The following is a 17,615-nucleotide window of genomic DNA, read 5'->3' on the forward strand; positions in this document are numbered from 1 at the left end:
CCCAACAGGGGACGGGTGCTTTATGGACTGCCCGTGCCCCACAACGTATCCTTATGGGCTAGTGAACCTGGCAGTCACATGACCTGGCTGTCTGTTGCACTGTGGAGTGAGAACATGCACACCGGAGGGGGGGGGGCTGCTACATTCGTGCCGAAGTAGGTGCCTCTTGCCCCCTTTTGCCACAAAAGCAGAGTTTGGGGTCACCGGAGCGTTGCACGCGTCTCCAGACGGCCCAGTGTCGTAGCTGCAGATTGAACGGTAGATGTAACCCCAGATCAGCTGGAAAACTAGAACCAAACTCCCCACACCAGCCTCGTGTCGGAGCCCATTAGTGGTTAAAACCAAGAGATTTTATTGAAGGCTGGCTGCGTTCTGCATGGCAGGCCACGAAGTGTATAAACCTGACAGCCGCACGGCAAATCCACACCACGGGAAGAGAGTTCACTAGCCAAAGAGGGGGCAACATTTTGCATAGGCGGGTGTCGTAGACAGAATGGCTTCCAGCATTGGTTCAAGCAGGCGGGAATAACCTGGGGTGATCTGTGGTCATGGGTGGGCCCCTCTTTCACTTTTCCATCTTCGGGGAGGTGGGGGGGGGGGGAGACCAGGTGCCTCCCCGCTGGCGGAAAGTCACTTGGGAGGGTTGGCGACTCTGTATAAAGATTTATACATACGTATGTAAGATGCAGATTTGTACAGGGCCCGTAATAGTGTAAAAATAAATGCTGATAATACCCAGTTACTAAAACACGTGTGCCGTTCTCCGTTTCTCCCGCCCAAGCTGCCTAGTACGCAATCAGACCTCTTGGTCCGCCATATTTACTACTCAAAGCCAGTGTGGTGTAGTGGTTAAGAGCAGGTGCACTCTCATCTGGAGAACCGGGTTTGATTCCCTGCTCTGCCACTTGAGCTGTGAAGGCTTATCTGGGGAACTAGGTTAGCTTGTGCACTCCCAACACACGACAGCTGGGTGACCTTGGGCGAGTCACAGTTCTTCGGAGCTCTCTCAGCCCCACCTACCTCACAGGGTGTTTGTTGTTGCGGGGGGGGGAAGGGCAAGGAGATTCTAAGCCTCTTTGAGTCTCCTTACAGGAGAGAAAGCAGGATATAAATCCAAACTCTTCTCTTGTTCTCCTTCGACTGGCAGTGGCTCTCCAGAATCCTGTAACTGAAGATGACAGGGGTTGAACTTGAGACCTTCCGCATGCCAAGGAGATGCTCTCCCCCAGCTGCGCTTGCTGTGGTCTTAAAGCACTCTGCGCTCCCCTTTCCCTGTTCAGGACCAGACCGCTCAGTCCACGCTCAGAAGGACTAACACTTTGACGCCACAGCCACGCAAGGTGGCCTTGGCCAGGGCTGGCAGTGAAGAATGCCCTCCAATAACTCCTGGGACAGCTGTGTGGAAGCTGATAACTGCAGGGGTACAGAGAGAGGCAGGCTGGTCTTTGAGGCCCCCTTGACAGTCTTGCTAAACTGCAGCCTGCTCCATATTCTGATTCCAAAGGTGGGCAGCCAGATAAAGCAAACTCCCAGGCGGGGTCTCCGGATCTGGGATTACAACCGATCTCCAGACAACTTAAAACAAGTTCCCCTGGAGAAAACGGCTGCTGTGTGGCATTGGACACCACCCCCTCCCCCGGGCATTCCTCCCTTCCCCAGTCCTGCCTTCTGCAGGCTGCATGTGCAAGTAAAGCGCCATCAAGTTGCAGCTGATTTTTGGCGCCCCTCTACCTTTGAGGCCAGGGGCAAACGGAGGTGATCTGCCATAAGAACAAGCCAGCTGGATCAGACCAGAGTCCATCTAGTCCTGCTCCCTGCTACTCGCAGTGGCCCACCAGGTGCCTTTGGGAGCTCACATGCAGGAGGTGAAAGCAATGGCCTTAAGAACATAAGAACTAGCCTGCTGGATCAGACTAGAGTCCATCTAGCCCAGCACTCTGCTACTCGCAGTGGCCCACCAGGTGCCTTTGGGAGCTCACCTGCACAGTGTGAAAGCAATGGCCTTCTGCTGCTGCTGCTGCTGCTCCCGAGCACCTGGTCTGTTAAGGCATTTGCAATCTCAGATCAAAGAGGATCAAGATTGGTAGCCATAAATCAACTTCTCCTCCATCAATCTATCCAAGCCCCTTTTAAAGCTATCCAGGTGAGTGGCCATCACCACCTCCTGTGCCAGCATATTCCAAACACCAATCACACGTTGCGTGAAGAAGTCTTTCCTTTTATTAGTCCTAATTCTTCCCCCCAGCATTTTCAATGAATGCCCCCTGGTTCTAGTATTGTGAGAAAGAGAGAAAAATGTCTCTCTGTCGACATTTTCTACCCCATGCATAATTGTATAGACTTCAATCATATCCCCCCTCAGACGTCTCCTCTCCAAACTAAAGAGTCCCAAACGCTGCAGCCTCTCCTCATAGGGAAGGTGCTCCAGTCCCTCAATCATCCTCGTTGCCACTGTTATAAGCCGCCTGGTCTCCCCGTTGTGGAGTAGATGGTGGTATAAATGAAGGAAATAAATAGTCTCCAGCCTCACTGTATCCTCCCGAACTCTGAGAGGTGAAAAATGTAGCCGCGACCTCCTATAACCCAAACCCACAATGGCCAAGCCTCAAACATAACAACGTCAACTGCCCTCTGCAGAAACGTATAGCAGCAATGTATTAAAATGTCTGTTTATTGAAAGAAAGGAAAAAGTCACGACCCAGACCAAGCCAGCGGTTCCTGTAGTAAAGCCGGAATGGACAACCCTAATTCTTAATGCATAGCATAAGGCAGTGGTGGCAAACCTATGGCACGGGTGCCAGAGGTGGCACTCAGAGCCCTCTCTGTGGGCACCCACAGAGTGCCTCCCCAACATCTAGGATGGCCTGGGGCACTGGGCTCGATTATTAGTATTAAACCCAAGACCTAGTTTTGGGGAAGCAGTGTAGGTAACCCTGTTAAGCGCTGTTAAATACTACTGATTTTCATGGGAAGAACAAAAGTGTGATCCTTTACCTGGGAGTAAGCTCAGTTGCTGGCAATGGGGCTTGCTTCTGAGTAAACCCTCCTTGGGTCATGATCCACCCGTTGGAAGAGTTGCACGGTTGCTTCAAAGCAAAGCCACCGACTACCACCAAGCTTACTCCTGAGTAACGCACGCTTCGGAGCCAACCATTTTTTCTATACTAAAACCTCAGTATTCATGTTAAATTGCCATGTTGGCACTTTGCAATAAATAAGTGTGTTTTGGGTTGCAATTTGGGCACTCGGTCTCGAAAAGGTTTGCCATCACTGGCATAAGGTAATGCAAATTCTGGCCAAGCATCTCTGCTTTGGCCGTGGCACCCACGAGTGATAGTGAGGCCTAATGCTCAGGTGGAAGGGGATAAGAAGTCAGGTTAGCCCTTGATAAACAGGGCTCCAAGATTTCACTGGCAGGAGCCTCAACTTCGCTACAAGGCACAGTTGCAAGCAGAACGCAACATCCGTGGAAGCATCGCATCCTGTCTCCGTGCTACATAACCCTCCCGAGTTGAAATGCTGGAATGCAGTCTTTCTGTTCGTGGGAACCGTAGGTGGTGAGCCCGGAGGGTCTGGACTGGTCTTTGTCTCACCAAGCAACAGAGCTCAGAGCTCAGAGTTCTCTTTCCGGTCACCGTCAGTGACAGTTGTGGCAATTAGGATGACACGGAGCTCCGTTCAGCCTGCAGCGGCAGCCGCCACTAGTATCTCCGGAGCCCTGCAAGAAACAAGGACAAGGCAGAAATAAAAGTGAGGAAGAGGTGGTACCCAGGCGTGCTTTCTCCCCAGGCTGTCCGAGCAGGACAAAGGCTACCTGCTCCAGGAATGGCCCGGGAGATCTTTGAGTTGGGCTGGCAGTTGCTGCCAAAGCAACATTTTTTTAACAAAACTTGCACAGCCGACCAAAATTGGGTTAGTTAAGCATAAGCATTTTATTGTCATTGTGCACGCACAACAAAATTTACAGCACACGATGCACACAATTTCAGACTCATACCCCCATCCTCACTTTCCCCTTCCTCCACCCGGTTCTCCAGGTTAGAATCCACCTGCTCTTAACCGCTACACCACTATGCTGGCCCTCGCACGGTGCCCACGCTCTCTGAGTTGCTCAGTCCATACATACCGCCGGTCCCCAGCGCGGGCCTTTGGTCACCCAGCATATTTCCGTACGACACACCGTGCACAGGATCCAGTCACAGCCGTCTTTCTTCTGGATGATGATCTGGCACACAGGGCAGTACATGGCATCTCCGCTCTGCACCATTTTCTGAAAGGAGAGCAGAGCTGTGCAAAGGGTCTCGCCTCCTGGACTCGGGCAGGGAGGCGGCAGACCAGGCCAACAACCAATCGGCAATTGTAGCAGAGTCACACGGCACAAGGAGATGCCCAAATATCTCTCCCACTCTTTGAAGGAGAAGGAGAAGGAGAAGGAGAAGGAGAAGAAGAGGAAGAAGAAGAAGAAGAAAGAAGAAGAAGAAGAAGAAGAAGAAGAAGAAGAAGAAGAAGAGGAAGAAGAGGAAGAAGAAGAAGAAGAGGAGGAAGAAGAAGAAGAAGAAAAAGAAGAAGAAGAGGAAGAAGAAGAGGAAGAAAAAGAAGAAGAAGAAAAAGAAGAGGAAGAAGAAGAAGAATGGATTTATATGCCCCCTTTCTCTCCTGCAGGAGACTCAAAGGGGCTTACAATCTCCTTGCCCTTCCCCCCTCACAACAAACACCCTGTGAGGTAGGTGGGGCTGAGAGAGCTCCGAGAAGCTGTGACTAGCCCAAGGTCACCCAGCTGGCGTGTGTGGGAGTGCCCAGGCTAATCTGAATTCCCCAGATAAGCCTCCACAGCTCAGGCGGCAGAGCTGGGAATCAAACCGGGTTCCTCCAGATTAGATACATGAGCGCTTAACCTCCTACGCCACTGCTGCTCCTTCCTGCATTTAGAAACCTTCCTGCATTTAGAAAGCTGGCTTCTCAGGGATCTGGGGTCCTTGGGAATCCAACCAATGCCCAGTTCAGACATGCACAATGTTCCCTGTAAGCTGCACGGGCGTGAAACCACCATATCAGTGTCGTGCAGTAAGGGACCGCATGGCAGGGGGAACTCTCCCGAGCAGCTCCGTTCCGTGCAGCATCTGGGAATGGCTAGAGCACACGTGTCAAACTTGCCACCCCCCAGATGTTATGGACTACAGTTCCCATCATGCTGGCAGGGGATGATGGGAACTGTAGTCCATAACATCCGGAGGGCCATGAGTTTGATACTTATGGGCTAGAGGGACAACTAGACGTGCATCTACACAGGAAGCTGCCCCATACTGAATCAACTAGGAACCAAAAAAGATTGAAAAAAAGCAGAAGGAATTATTTGCATCCAAGGACCTCAAAGCGTCTCCCAGGAGGTTAGCTCATCTTTTCTTCACCACAGTCCTGCAAGGTAGATTAGACTGAGACTTATCTACGATCCCACTGGCAGCTTTATGGCTGAGAGGACCGTGGGTGTCCACAACACCCCTGTTCAAAGCCAACCTAGAAACACGCCTGAATAGACCTGAACTTCTCCAGAAGAAGAAGAGTTTGGATTTATATCCCCCCTTTCTCTCCTGCAGGAGACTCAAAGGGGCTGACAATCTCCTTGCCCTTCCCCCCTCACAACAAACACCCTGTGAGGTGGGTGGGGCTGAGAGAGCTCCGAGAAGCTGTGACTAGCCCAAGGTCACCCAGCTGGCGTGTGTGGGAGTGCACAGGCTAATCTGAATTCCCCAGATAAGCCTCCACAGCTCAGGCGGCAGAGCGGGGAATCAAACCCGGTTCCTCCAGATTAGAGACACGAGCTCTTAACCTCCTACGCCACTGCTGCTCCACATAACAGACCCAGTGGGGAAGTCAAGGGTACCCAGCAGACCTGAACGAAGGGCCGGCCGGCTACTTCTCCCTCTCTGGGGCCCCTCATCCTGGCCTCCTCACCATCAACATCTCCGTGGTTTGCCGCGCAGACTGGTCGTTCTCGGCGCGGAGTTTGAGGTCGTCTTGGTACTCTTTGCAGTTCATGTTCTCGTGAATAGCCTGCGGACAAGACATCGGGTTGGGACTTTGGTTTCTGGCTTTCCCCATCTGGATCGCTTGGCCAAGATTTCTTTGGGGTGCTAAAACCTGGACCAAACATTTTGCTGGGTCTTAGCAGGATGGGAGCTCAGCCTCTCTGTGTAGGTAGAGTGAGACAGCTGATTTGGGACCCCATAAAAAGGGGAAATGGTCAATGGCTGTCATTTATGGAGGAGAAGTCGATCTATGGCTACCAATCTTGATCCTCTTTGATCTGAGATTGCAAAGGCCTTAACAGACCAGGTGATCGGGAGCAACAGCAGCAGCAGAAGGCCCTTGCTTTCACCTCCTGCACGTGAGCTCCCAAAGGCACCTGGTGGGCCACTGCGAGTAGCAGAGTGCTGGACTAGATGGACTCTGGTCTGATACAGCAGGCTCTTTCTTATGTTCTTAAATGCCTTAGCAGACCAGGTGCTCGGGAGCAGCAGCAGCAGCAGCAGCAGCAGCAGCAGGCCATTGCTCTCACCTCCTGCAGGTGAGCTCCCAAAGGCACCTGGTGGGCCACTGCGAGAAGCAGAGAGCTGGACCAGATGGACTCTGGTCTGATCCAGCTGGCTTGTTCTTATGTTCTTATTCAGATCAGAGCTTTCCAATGTTTTTGAGCCAGGGGGCACCTTTGGGGTTCTGGCACAACAGGAGGGGCACGGCTACAAAATGGCTGCCGCAGGAGGCGGGGCCAGCTGCAAAACAATTGGCGCAACTGAACTTCATTCCCACGGTGTAGCTCCTGGTGCTGTGGGGGCAACGGGGGCCAAAGCAACATTTTAAAAAATCTGCAGTCAATCAAATCTCCAAGGGCCAGCCAGAATCCTTGAGAGACAAAAGCCCTACTTGGCCTGACCCAGTTCTTAAAACCTCATCGCTGGTGCTGAAAAAGGTGTCAGCGGGCACAATGGGGACCCCAAGTTTAGATTTTCTGCCTGATGCATCAGACTCACTCAGGGGTCAGTTATGAGCACAGAAAGTTTAGTTCCTCTCAGTGCACTTAAGCCGTTGCCCCATATACAAGACCACATTCATGCCGTTTGGGGAGATGATTGAAGTCTATAAAATTATGCATGGGGTAGAAAATGTTGACAGAGAGAAATTTTTCTCTCTTTCTCACAATACTAGAACCAGGGGGCATTCATTGAAAATCCTGGGGGGAAGAATTAGGACTAATAAAAGGAAACACTTCTTCACGCAACGTGTGATTGGTGTTTGGAATATGCTGCCACAGGAGGTGGTGATGGCCACTAACCTGGATAGCTTTAAAAAGGGCTTGGACAGATTTATGGAGGAGAAGTCGATCTCTGGCTACCAATCGTGATCCTCCTTGATCTCAGATTGCAAATGCCTTAGCAGACCAGGTGCTCAGGAGCAGCAGCAGCAGCAGAAGGCCATTGCTTTCACATCCTGCATGTCTCAGGTTTTTTATTGTGTTATGATTATTGTTATGCCAAATAAAGGCTTATTATTATTATACATCCTGCAGGTGAGCTCCCAAAGGCACCTGGTGGGCCACTGCGAGTAGCAGAGTGCTGGACTAGATGGACTCTGGTCTGATCCAGCAGGCTAGTTCTTATGTTCTTATCTACCAAGAACAACATAAAACATCTACAATATCCGAGGCAATAAAACAAATGTTAATCATATTCGTGTACTAGGTTCAACTCCAAAACGCTGTAATCAAGAATGTCATAATACAACGCAATTTCATGTTTACACAAAACTACTACTTGAGAAAGGAGAAGAGAAAAAAAACATGGTAAACAGAGTGAATTTCCATTTCCAAACCCCCGTCCTCCCAGTAAACAGACATTAGAAAGACTAACAGACAACCCATTTGGGGTTTCCCAGAGAATAGGGAGGAGGAAACGATGGAGGACTGTTTGGGATTATTGAATGTGCAATGTGTGTGAATGCAGACTGACCCTGCTTAGCTTCCAAAATTTGATGAAATTGGGCTAGCTTTGGACACAATCACAGAATATAAAACCCTAGCAGAAAACCAGAGTTTATCTTACCAGAATAAGCTCCCAGGGCATCTAGGGCACAGGTGTCAAACTCGCGGCCCTCCAGATGTTATGGACTACAGTTCCCACCATCCCCTGCCAGCATGATGCTGGCAGGGGATGATGGGAACTGTAGTCCATAACATCTGGAGGGCCGCGAGTTTGACACCTATGATCTAGGGCAGAGATGGCGAACTTTTTTGAGACCCAATTGCAACCCAAAACCCACTTATTTATCGCAAAGTGCCAACACGGCAATTTAACCTGAATGCTGAGGTTTTAGTTTAGAAAAAACGGGTGGCTCCAAGGCGTGTGTTACTGAGGAGTAAGCTTGGTGGTAGTCGGTGGCTTTGCTTTGAAGCAACTGTGCAACTCTTCCAACGGGTGAATCACAGCCCTAGGAGGGTTTACTCAGAAGCAAGTCCCATTGCCAGCAACTGAGCTTACTCCCAGGTAAAGGACCGCACTTTAGTTCTTCACATGAAAATCAGTGAGGTTTAACAGCACTACTAATCGAGCCCAGCGGCCCAGGCCAGCCTAGATGTGTGTGTGGGGGGGCACTCTGTTTGCGCGTGCCCACAGAGAGGGCTCTGAGTGCCACCTCTGGCACCCGTGCCATAGGTTCGCCACCACTGATCTAGGGAGATAGCAATGGTATAGATACTGTGAATTTCCACAAAGAAGACCCACAATCTGGCCTCCTCTCTCTATCGCACCCGAGTCTTGAATATGCACAAATGCTCGGCCCCTCACCTTACAAAGGAGGCAGTTTTTCTTCTCACACACGGGACACTTAAACTCATTCACGTCGTCTTCGAAGAAGCACCAGCCCCGGCAATCTGTCGTCTTGCAGTGGTAGCTCGACAGGCTGCGATTCTCAGCCACCGAGATGCCCAAATCCAGGAAGCGCTGGTATTCTGCCGGGCTCAGAAGCTGCGGATGAAGCCCAGGGTTGCTCAGAGAAGACCCGGTGGGGTGGGGGAGGAGCTTTTGCAGGGAGAGATCTATTCCCCCCCCACCGCCCCAGAAGCATTGCATAGGACTAATCTTACATGTGCAGCCTGTGGGCTTTGGTGGCACTTGATGGCACTTGACATGAATACACAGAGAGCCAGTGTAGTGCTGCAGTTAAGAGCAGGTGGATTCTAATCTGGAGAGCCGGGTATAATTCCCCACTCCTCCACCTGAGTGGCGGAGGCTTATCTGGTGAACCAGGTGTGCTTCCGCACTCCTACATTCCTGCTGGGTGACCTTGGGCCAGTCACAGTTCTTCCGAAATCTCTCGGCCTCACCTACCTCACAAAAGTGTCTGTTGTGGGGAGAGGAAGGGAGAGGAGCTTGTAGGTCACCTTGAGTCTCCTTACAGGAGAGAAAGGTGGGGAAGAAGAAGAAGAAGAAGAGGAGGAGGAGGAGGAGTAGTTTGGATTCATATCCCCCCTTTCTCTCCTGCAGGAGACTCAAAGGGGCTGACAATCTCCTTGCCCTTCCCCGCTCACAACAAACACCCTGTGAGGTAGGTGGGGCTGAGAGAGCTCCGAGAAGCTGTGACTAGCCCAAGGGCACCCAGCTGGCGTGTGTGGGAGTGCCCGGGCTAATCTGAATTCCCCAGATAAGCCTCCACAGCTCAGGCGGCAGAGCTGGGAATCAAACCCGGTTCCTCCCGATTAGAATGCACCTGCTCTTAACCACTGCGCCACTGCTGCTGAAGGGGAAATTGTTTCTGAATAAAGAGGTATGTAAAAGCCAGATTCGTCAGAACAGGCTTCTTGCAAACTGGGTGCTCCGTTACCTTCCCAATAAATGCTACTGATCCCCAATCCAGAGACTGTTTATTGACCCGAGCATCAAGACCCAACACTTGGCTCTCTCCAGTGGTCCACTCCCAGGATGGTCGAGATGCGGGCAAAGGGCTCTTCCACCCTCTCCCCCCCAAACCTGAACAGCCTCAAAGACAAAGGCACTGCTCCTTCATCATGACCCGCCCCAGAGGTCGACTCTGGGACGTGATCGAAAGCAAAAAGGATTACGCACCCTCGAAAATCACACCGGGTGACCCAAGGGCCCTGCCGGAGCCTCCCTGGAGAAGACGGGGCTGCAGAGCCCTTTGCCCGTATCTCACCTGGGACAGTGCAGGAAGCAAAGAGAGGAAGGGAGGAAAGAGGCCTTTGGATCACAAGCCATTCTGCAGGTGGGAGGAAGCCCCTGGGGGGCTAGTTGCCCCTTCCGGCATGGGAAGGGCTCTACAGCAACAGCTTAAGCCGGTTCCGCTCCTGGCTCCGCCCGGATGCCTACCGCTTTGATCTCCCGTTCCAGCAGTTGCCCTGGGCAGGAATATTTCTGGTCTATGTAGGGGCAACGGACTTCAGGTTCTTGGCTGTTGAGGATGGTCCCTTTCAAGCAGTCCCTGGGAAGAGAAGAAAGAGCAGGAACAACAGATATGAAGGCTTCCTTGTAAAACTTCACCGTGTGAGCCTGCCTTCTGTTGTTGAATCAGCCTCTGGGTTCATCAAGAAGAGCCTGGATTTATATCCCCCCCCCTTTCTCTCCTGCAAAGAGACTCAAAGGGGCTGACAATCTCCTTTTCCTCCCCCCGCCCCCCCCTCCACAACAAATGCCCTGTGAGGTGGGTGGGGCTGAGAAGAGTTCCAAAGAACTGTGACTAGCCCAAGGTCACCCAGCTGGCGTGCATGCGAGTGCACAAGCTAATCTGATTCACTAGGTCAGTGATGGCGAACTTATGGCACGGGTGCCAGAGGTGGAACTCAGAGCCCTCTCTGTGGGCACGCGTAAACAGAGTTCATCATGTGGGGGTGGGAATCACCCTCCCACAAACACATATCTAGGCTGGCCTGGGCCGCAGGGCTTGATTATTAGCATTAAACCTAATAACTAGTTTTGGGGAAGCAGTATAGGTAACCCTGTTAAGCACTGTTAAACCCCACTGATTTTCATGCAAAGAACTAAAGCACGATCCTTTACTTGGGAGTAAGCTCGGTTGCTGGCAATGGGGCTTGCTTCTGAGTAAACCCTCCTAGGGTCGTGATTCACCCGTTCGAAGAGTTGCATGGTTGCTTCAAAGCAAAGCCACTGACTACCACCAAGCTTACTCCCGAGTAACGCACGCCTCGGAGCCAACCATTTTTTCTAAACTAAAACCTCAGCATTCAGGTTAAATGGCCGTGTTGGCCCTTTGCGATAAATAAGTGGGTTTTGGGTAGCAGTTTGGGCACTCGGTCTCGAAAAGGTTCGCCATCACTGCACTAGGTAAACCTCCACAGCTCAAGTGGCAGAGCGGGGAATCAAACCCAGTTCTCCAGATTAGAGTGCACCTGCTCTTAACCACTACACCACGCTGGTTCTGAAGGTCAATAATGTCTCCTCAGACCAGCAGTGACTCCCATAGAGGCCTTTCACATCTCCTGCTACCTTGTTCATTAATTGGAGATGACAGGGATTGAACCCGTGTCCTTCCGCAAGCCGAGCAGATGCTCTGCCACTGAGCTGCGGCCCCATAGCTGAGGACTACCGTTCCAGGGCTCTAGAGGCAGGGCTCCAGAGGCAGGAGAAAGCCAAGATCTTCTGTGAAGCTTACTTGCAGAAGGAATGCAGGCACTCGCGCAGGGTGACACCCTCCCCGGGCTCCAGAGTCACAAAGCAGATGGGGCACTCCACCACCGCCTCCGACAGCACGAGGCTCTGCCCGTCCAGTTGCAAGAGCTGCTGGTAATTGGCATGCTTCCGTTGCTCTTTGGCCTGCCTCGAAGACAGGAAGGAAGCGCAGTCAGGAAACAAGGGGTGCCTTTTGCAGCACCAAGAAAGGAAGGAGGGACCGCCTCCTTGTCAGTGCAGGTTTTGAGTCGGTGTTGTGGGTTTTCCAGGCTTCGGCCTGGTAGTTTTTGCTCCTAACGTTTCACCTGCATCTGTGGCTGGAGCAAAACACATCCTACCGTGACATGGCTCTGAAGATGCCAGCCATAGATACGGTCAAAATATTAGGAAACGACTGGTTGTTGTAGGTTTTCCGGGCTGTGTGGCCGTGGTCTGGTAGATCTTGTTCCTAACGTTTCGCCTGCATCTGTGGCCGGCATCTTCAGAGGTGTATCACAGAGAGAAGTCTGTTATACAGAGAGAAGTATAACAGACTTCTGTTATATAGTGTATAACAGACCTCTCTCTGTGATACACCTCTGAAGATGCCAGCCACAGATGCAGGCGAAATGTTAGGAACAAGATCTACCAGACCTTGGCCACACAGCCTGGAAAATCCACAACAACCAGCTGAATCCAGCCGTGAAAGCCTTCGACAATACATTAGGAAACAAAACTACCAGACCACGGCCACACAGCCCGGAAAACCCACCACAACCAGTTTATTTTGACAGTGAAAATCTTCAACCATGAAGGTTTTGAGATTTGGCATTTCAAGAGCTGAACATCAAAATCCCAACCGGAGTGGTGGAGTGCTGGGGAGCGACCCTTCTGCCTACAACACGCAAAGCGGATGCTCGACCACAGAATCACTCCCCTCACCTCCAAGTCTCCTAGACAAGCTGCCAGCACCAAAGAGGTTTTATTTTCTGGCACTCAGCTCTTCCTGTTCCTGCCTGTGAAGATGCCAGCATTAAGAGCAAAAACTACCAGACCACGGCCGCTCCACCCAGAAAACCCACAATAGCCTTTCTGTTATTATTTAGCCAACCCATATAGATATTTGCAAACAATGCGAAAGGAACCTCTCCATTGTACTGTTGAAGGCTTTCATGGCTGGAATCATTGGGGGAAGAAGAAGAAGAAGAGGAGGAGGAGGAGGAGGAGGAGGAGGAGGAGGAAGAAGACGAAGAAGAGGAAGAAGAAGAAGAGGAAGGAGAAGAAGAAGAAGAGGGAGAAGAAGAAGAAGAGGAGGAGGAGGAGGAGGAGGAAGAGGAGGAAGAGTTTGGATTTATATCCCCCCTTTCTCTCCTGCAGGAGACTCAAAGGGGCTTACAAGCTCCTTGCCCTTCTTTCCCCCTCACAACAAACACCCAGTGAGGTGGGTGGGGCTGAGAGAGCTCCGAGAAGCTGTGACTAGCCCAAGATCACCCAGCTGGCGTGTGTGGGAGTGCACAGGCTAATCTGAATTCCCCAGATAAGCCTCCACAGCTCAGGTGGCAGAGCGGGGAATCAAACCCGGTTCCTCCAGATTAGATACACAAGCTCTTAACCTAAGAGGAGGAGTAGTTTGGATTTATACCCCACCTTTCTCTCCTGTAAGGAGACTCAAGGTGGCTTACAACAAGCTCCTTTCCCTTCCTCTCCCCACCACAGACACCTTGTGAGGCAGGTGGGGCTGAGAGAGTTCAGAGAGAACTGTGACTGGCCCCAGGTCACCCAACAGGAATGTAGGAGTGTGAAAACACATCTGGTTCACCAGATAAGCCTCTGCCACTCAGGTGGAGGAGTGGGGAAACAAACCCTGTTCTCCAGATTAGAATCTACCTGCTCTTAACCACTACACCACTGTGCTGGCTCTCACCTGCTCGTATTGCTTCATGGCTTCCTCCTCCTTCTGCAGCCGCACCTGCTCCTCCTGGTCCGGCTGGTACCCTTCCGGCGTGGCGTAGTCCTTGGGCCGCTCGGCACAGCACATCTCGCAGCCCGGCCAGGTGGGCTTGTTGATGAACGTGCAGACCGGGCACTGCCAGCCAACCTGTGGGCAGACCGAGGGACAGTGTGGGCGGCCCAGAGGAGACAGAGTAGCTGTGGCCGGGCCTCCTCACAGGTCTTACCTTCGGGTTCGGGGCCAGGGGTGATGCGGCCGGGGTTTCTGCTTGCCCTTCTGCATCCACGATGTCCGGCGGGGCCGTGGCTACTTCTTGGCTTCCCCGCGGCAGCAAGACGCCCCCGTCAATGCCCAACTCTGAGGAGGTTTCCAAAAAGAGAAAAGAAGGCACGTGAACGTGCTTGAGGCTGAATCAGGCAATGAACATTCATAAGAACATAAGAACGTAGGAACGAGCCTGCTGGATCAGACCAGAGTCCATCTAGTCCAGCACTCTGCTACTCGCAGGGTAAATGACTGCAGCTTTAATCCAAAAGCAAAGCTTTTCAGGTTTAAGATCACAGAATCATAAGAGTGGGAAGAGATCCCCCAAAGGCCATCAAGTCCAGCCCCTGCCATGCAGGAACACACAATCAAAGCACTCAAGAATGAACTTGCATTTAAGAACATAAGAACACGCCAGCTGGATCAGACCAGAGTCCACCCAGTCCAGCTCTCTGCTACTCGCAGTGGCCCACCAGGTGCCTTTGGGAGCTCTTGTGCAGGAGGTGAAAGCAATGGCCTTCTGCTGCTGCTGCTGCTCCCGAGCACCTGGTCTGCTAAGGCATTTGCAATCTCAGATCAAGGAGGATCAAGATTGGTAGCCAGAGATCGACTTCTCCTCCATCAATCTGTCCAAGCCCCTTTGAAAGCTATCCAGGTGAGTGGCCATCACCACCTCCTGTGGCAGCATATTCCAAACACCGATCACCCGTTGCGTGAAGAAGTGTTTCCTTTGATTAGTCCTAATTCTTCCCCCCAGCATTTTCAATGAATGCCCCCTGGTTCTTTGGCCTGCAGGAGGTGCAGAGAACACAGGAACCAAACCGACAGAAACTGTACCTACATTTTAAAATCAAAAGACTGCACGTTTTTTTAAAACATGCAGATTTGGGATGTGCTGTTAAACAGCCGTTTGTGTTGGGTCTTTGGTATGTATGCGCTTGAACGATGCTATCCAGCTGCTTTTGATTCCGACTGCGTCAGGACCAAAGTCTGAATGGCTTTGCCAGCGTGGCGTAGTGGTTCAGAGCAGGTGCACTCTAATCTGGAGGAACCGGGTTTGATTCCCCGCTCTGCCACTTGAGCTGTGGAGGCTGATCTGGCGAACTAGGTTAGCCTGTGCGCTCCAACACACGCCAGCTGGGTGACCTCGGGCTAGTCACCGTAAGCCTCCTAGCCTCTGACAACAGGACGTCCCTTGAACCGCAGGGGGGCGAGGCTTAGCAGGTGGCCTATCTTTCTCTCCCGGGTCCCTGAGGCACCTGTGCCCAGTGGTGGGATCCAAAAATTTTAGCAACAGGTTCCCATGGTGGTGGGATTCAAACAGTGGCGTAGTGCCAATGGGGCTGGGCGGGGCACGACGGGGGCGTGGCCAGGCATTCTGGGGTCGGGGCATTAATAATTTCTCTGTTACTGTAAAAAACTCTTACTGTAAAAAAAAGTTCCTAATTTCCAGCTGGTATCTTTCTGTCCATAATTTAGACTCATTATAGCGGTCTGTAGATCTGCTGCCAACAGAAACAATGACTTCTCCTCTCATTGACTGCCTGTCAAATACTTAATGCTTTCAAATACTTAATTTTGTTTGTAGAAATCAAAAGAAGGATTATACTTTCCTTAAACAAGGAACTTGACCATATTTCTAAAACATGTTTTTAAAACAGCCCAACAACAGGGAGAATGATCCCGTTTTCTACCTTCGCTAACCAGCCACATAGGAAACAACAGGACTTTATGATTTTTGGACCTAATGGAATTTCTAAGGGAAAAGCGGACCCAATTAGTAACCCCCTCTCGGCACACACAAATAATTAGTCACCCACTCTCGGGGACTGGTGAGAACCTGCTGGATCCCACCTCTGCCTGTGCCTCCTAAATAACTCTTTTCACACTTCTGCAACTTTTTTTGTTGGGAAAGCAGGAGGAGGGGGGGGGGTTCAAGTAAAGATATAATCACCTAGATTCCCCCAGAACCGGTGTTCTCTTGGTAGGGGCTTGCTGCCTTCAATAAATAATCCCAATCAAGAATCTTGGGTCTGTTTACTGGTCTAGGGTCCGAGACCTAACAGACTGTGAGGACTTTTGACACTTAGGTATGCTCTGAGTCCACCACTGTTGCTTTAAGCAACTTGAGAGTTTGCAACAGGACAGAGCGGCTCCCTCGCTTTGTCATTTAGTAAATTATTCAGATGTCAGCTCTTTAGGCACAGCTAGCACTGGTAAGAGAAGAAGAGGAGTTTGGATTTATATCCCCCCTTTCTCTCCTGTGAGGAGACTCAAAGGGGCTGACAATCTCTTTTCCCTTCCCTCCTCACAACAAACACCCTGTGAGGTAGGTGGGGCTGAGGGAGCTCCAAAGAACTGTGACTAGCCCAAGGTCACGCAGCTGGCATGTGCTGGAGTGCACAAGCCTATCTGGTTCACCAGATAAGCCTCCACAGCTCAAGTGACAGAGCAGGGAATCAAACCCGGTTCTCTAGATTAGAGTGCACCTGCTCTTAACCACTACGCCACTGCTGCTCTCAGAACACTTCCTTGTGTTCTGAGTTCTAATAAATGTTGTTTCCAGTTCATTACTATTTTTTTTTAACAGGCAGTGTTTTGACTTTGACATTTCTGTCTGATTACCAATACTTTTTTTGGTCCATGAAGGTCAGCATTTTCAACTCAGACCGGCAGCCTCTGTCCAGGGGTCTCAGGCAGAGAAAGGGTTTCCATAGAATAGAATGACAGAGTTGGAAGAGATCCCCTGGGCCATCAAGTCCAATCTCCTGCCATGCAGGAAGACACAATCACAGCACTCCAGGTCACCTGTTGCCTGACCCTTTTCAACTGGAGATGCTAGGAATTGGACCTGGGGCACATGAAGGCATAATACTGAGCCAGACCCTTGGGGCATCAAGAAGAAGAAGAAGAGTTTGGATTTATATCCCCCCTTTCTCTCCTGCGGGAGACTCAAAGGGGCTGACAATCTCCTTGCCCTTCCCCCCTCACAACAAACACCCTGTGAGGTCGGTGGGGCTGAGAGAGCTCCGAGAAGCTGTGACTAGCCCAAGGTCACCTAGCTGGCGTGTGTGGGAGTGCATAGGCTAATCTGAATTCCCCAGATAAGCCTCCACAGCTCAGGCGGCAGAGCGGGGAATCAAACCCGGTTCCTCCAGATTAGATACATGAGTTCTTAACCACCTACGCCACTGCTAGTATTTTCCGCTCTGACCGGAAGCAGGTCTCCAATTTCTCAGGTGGTGATTTTTCACATCGCCTACTGCCTGGTCCTTCCCAGTTGGTGATGCCGGGGTTAGAACCAGGGATGCAAGAACACAAGACGCTGCCTTAAACCGAATCAGACCACTGGTCCATGAAGGTCAGTACTGTCCGTCCAGACTGGCAGCTGCTCTCCAGTGTTTCAAGCAGAGGTCTTTCAAATTGCAGCCCACCCCCTTACTCCCTGCCTAACCATCCCACCCCACCCGCGCACCTTCCAGCTGCCTGCGTTCGTGCTCCTGCCGGAAGGTGTCTTTGCGAAGCTTGGCCGCCTTGGCAGATCGGAGGTAGAGGTAAGCCACGTCGCCGTCTCGCTGGATGCCATGGTACTGAAGGGTCTCGTGGTCTCGAGGCAGCCTCTGACCCACCACCCATTGCTGAATGCCGGGCGGGAAACCATAGTGGAGGAAAACCTGGGCCGGCGGGAAAAAACAGGCTGCAGGAAACACGGAGGAAACTCCTCTCCC

General features: G+C 51.5%; 1 protein-coding gene across 1 annotated transcript in view; it reads right to left on the reverse strand.

Moving 5' to 3' along the window:
• Positions 1–3,163: 3,163 nt before the first annotated feature.
• The window catches only part of RBCK1 (RANBP2-type and C3HC4-type zinc finger containing 1), a 16,069-nt gene continuing 1,617 nt past the window's right edge, over positions 3,164–17,615 (reverse strand). The window contains exons 2-10 of the mRNA XM_048497559.1: positions 17,363–17,561; positions 13,850–13,980; positions 13,597–13,770; positions 11,677–11,837; positions 10,377–10,488; positions 8,838–9,017; positions 5,953–6,051; positions 4,127–4,270; positions 3,164–3,718 (exon numbers count right to left, since the gene is read on the reverse strand). Of these exons, the coding sequence (XP_048353516.1) occupies positions 3,638–3,718; positions 4,127–4,270; positions 5,953–6,051; positions 8,838–9,017; positions 10,377–10,488; positions 11,677–11,837; positions 13,597–13,770; positions 13,850–13,980; positions 17,363–17,561 (1,281 nt within the window). The 3' untranslated portion in view covers positions 3,164–3,637. The remainder of the gene's footprint in view (positions 3,719–4,126; positions 4,271–5,952; positions 6,052–8,837; positions 9,018–10,376; positions 10,489–11,676; positions 11,838–13,596; positions 13,771–13,849; positions 13,981–17,362; positions 17,562–17,615) is intronic.

This window comes from Sphaerodactylus townsendi, linkage group LG05 (assembly GCF_021028975.2).
Source record: "Sphaerodactylus townsendi isolate TG3544 linkage group LG05, MPM_Stown_v2.3, whole genome shotgun sequence".
In the NCBI taxonomy this organism is placed as follows: domain Eukaryota; kingdom Metazoa; phylum Chordata; class Lepidosauria; order Squamata; family Sphaerodactylidae; genus Sphaerodactylus; species Sphaerodactylus townsendi.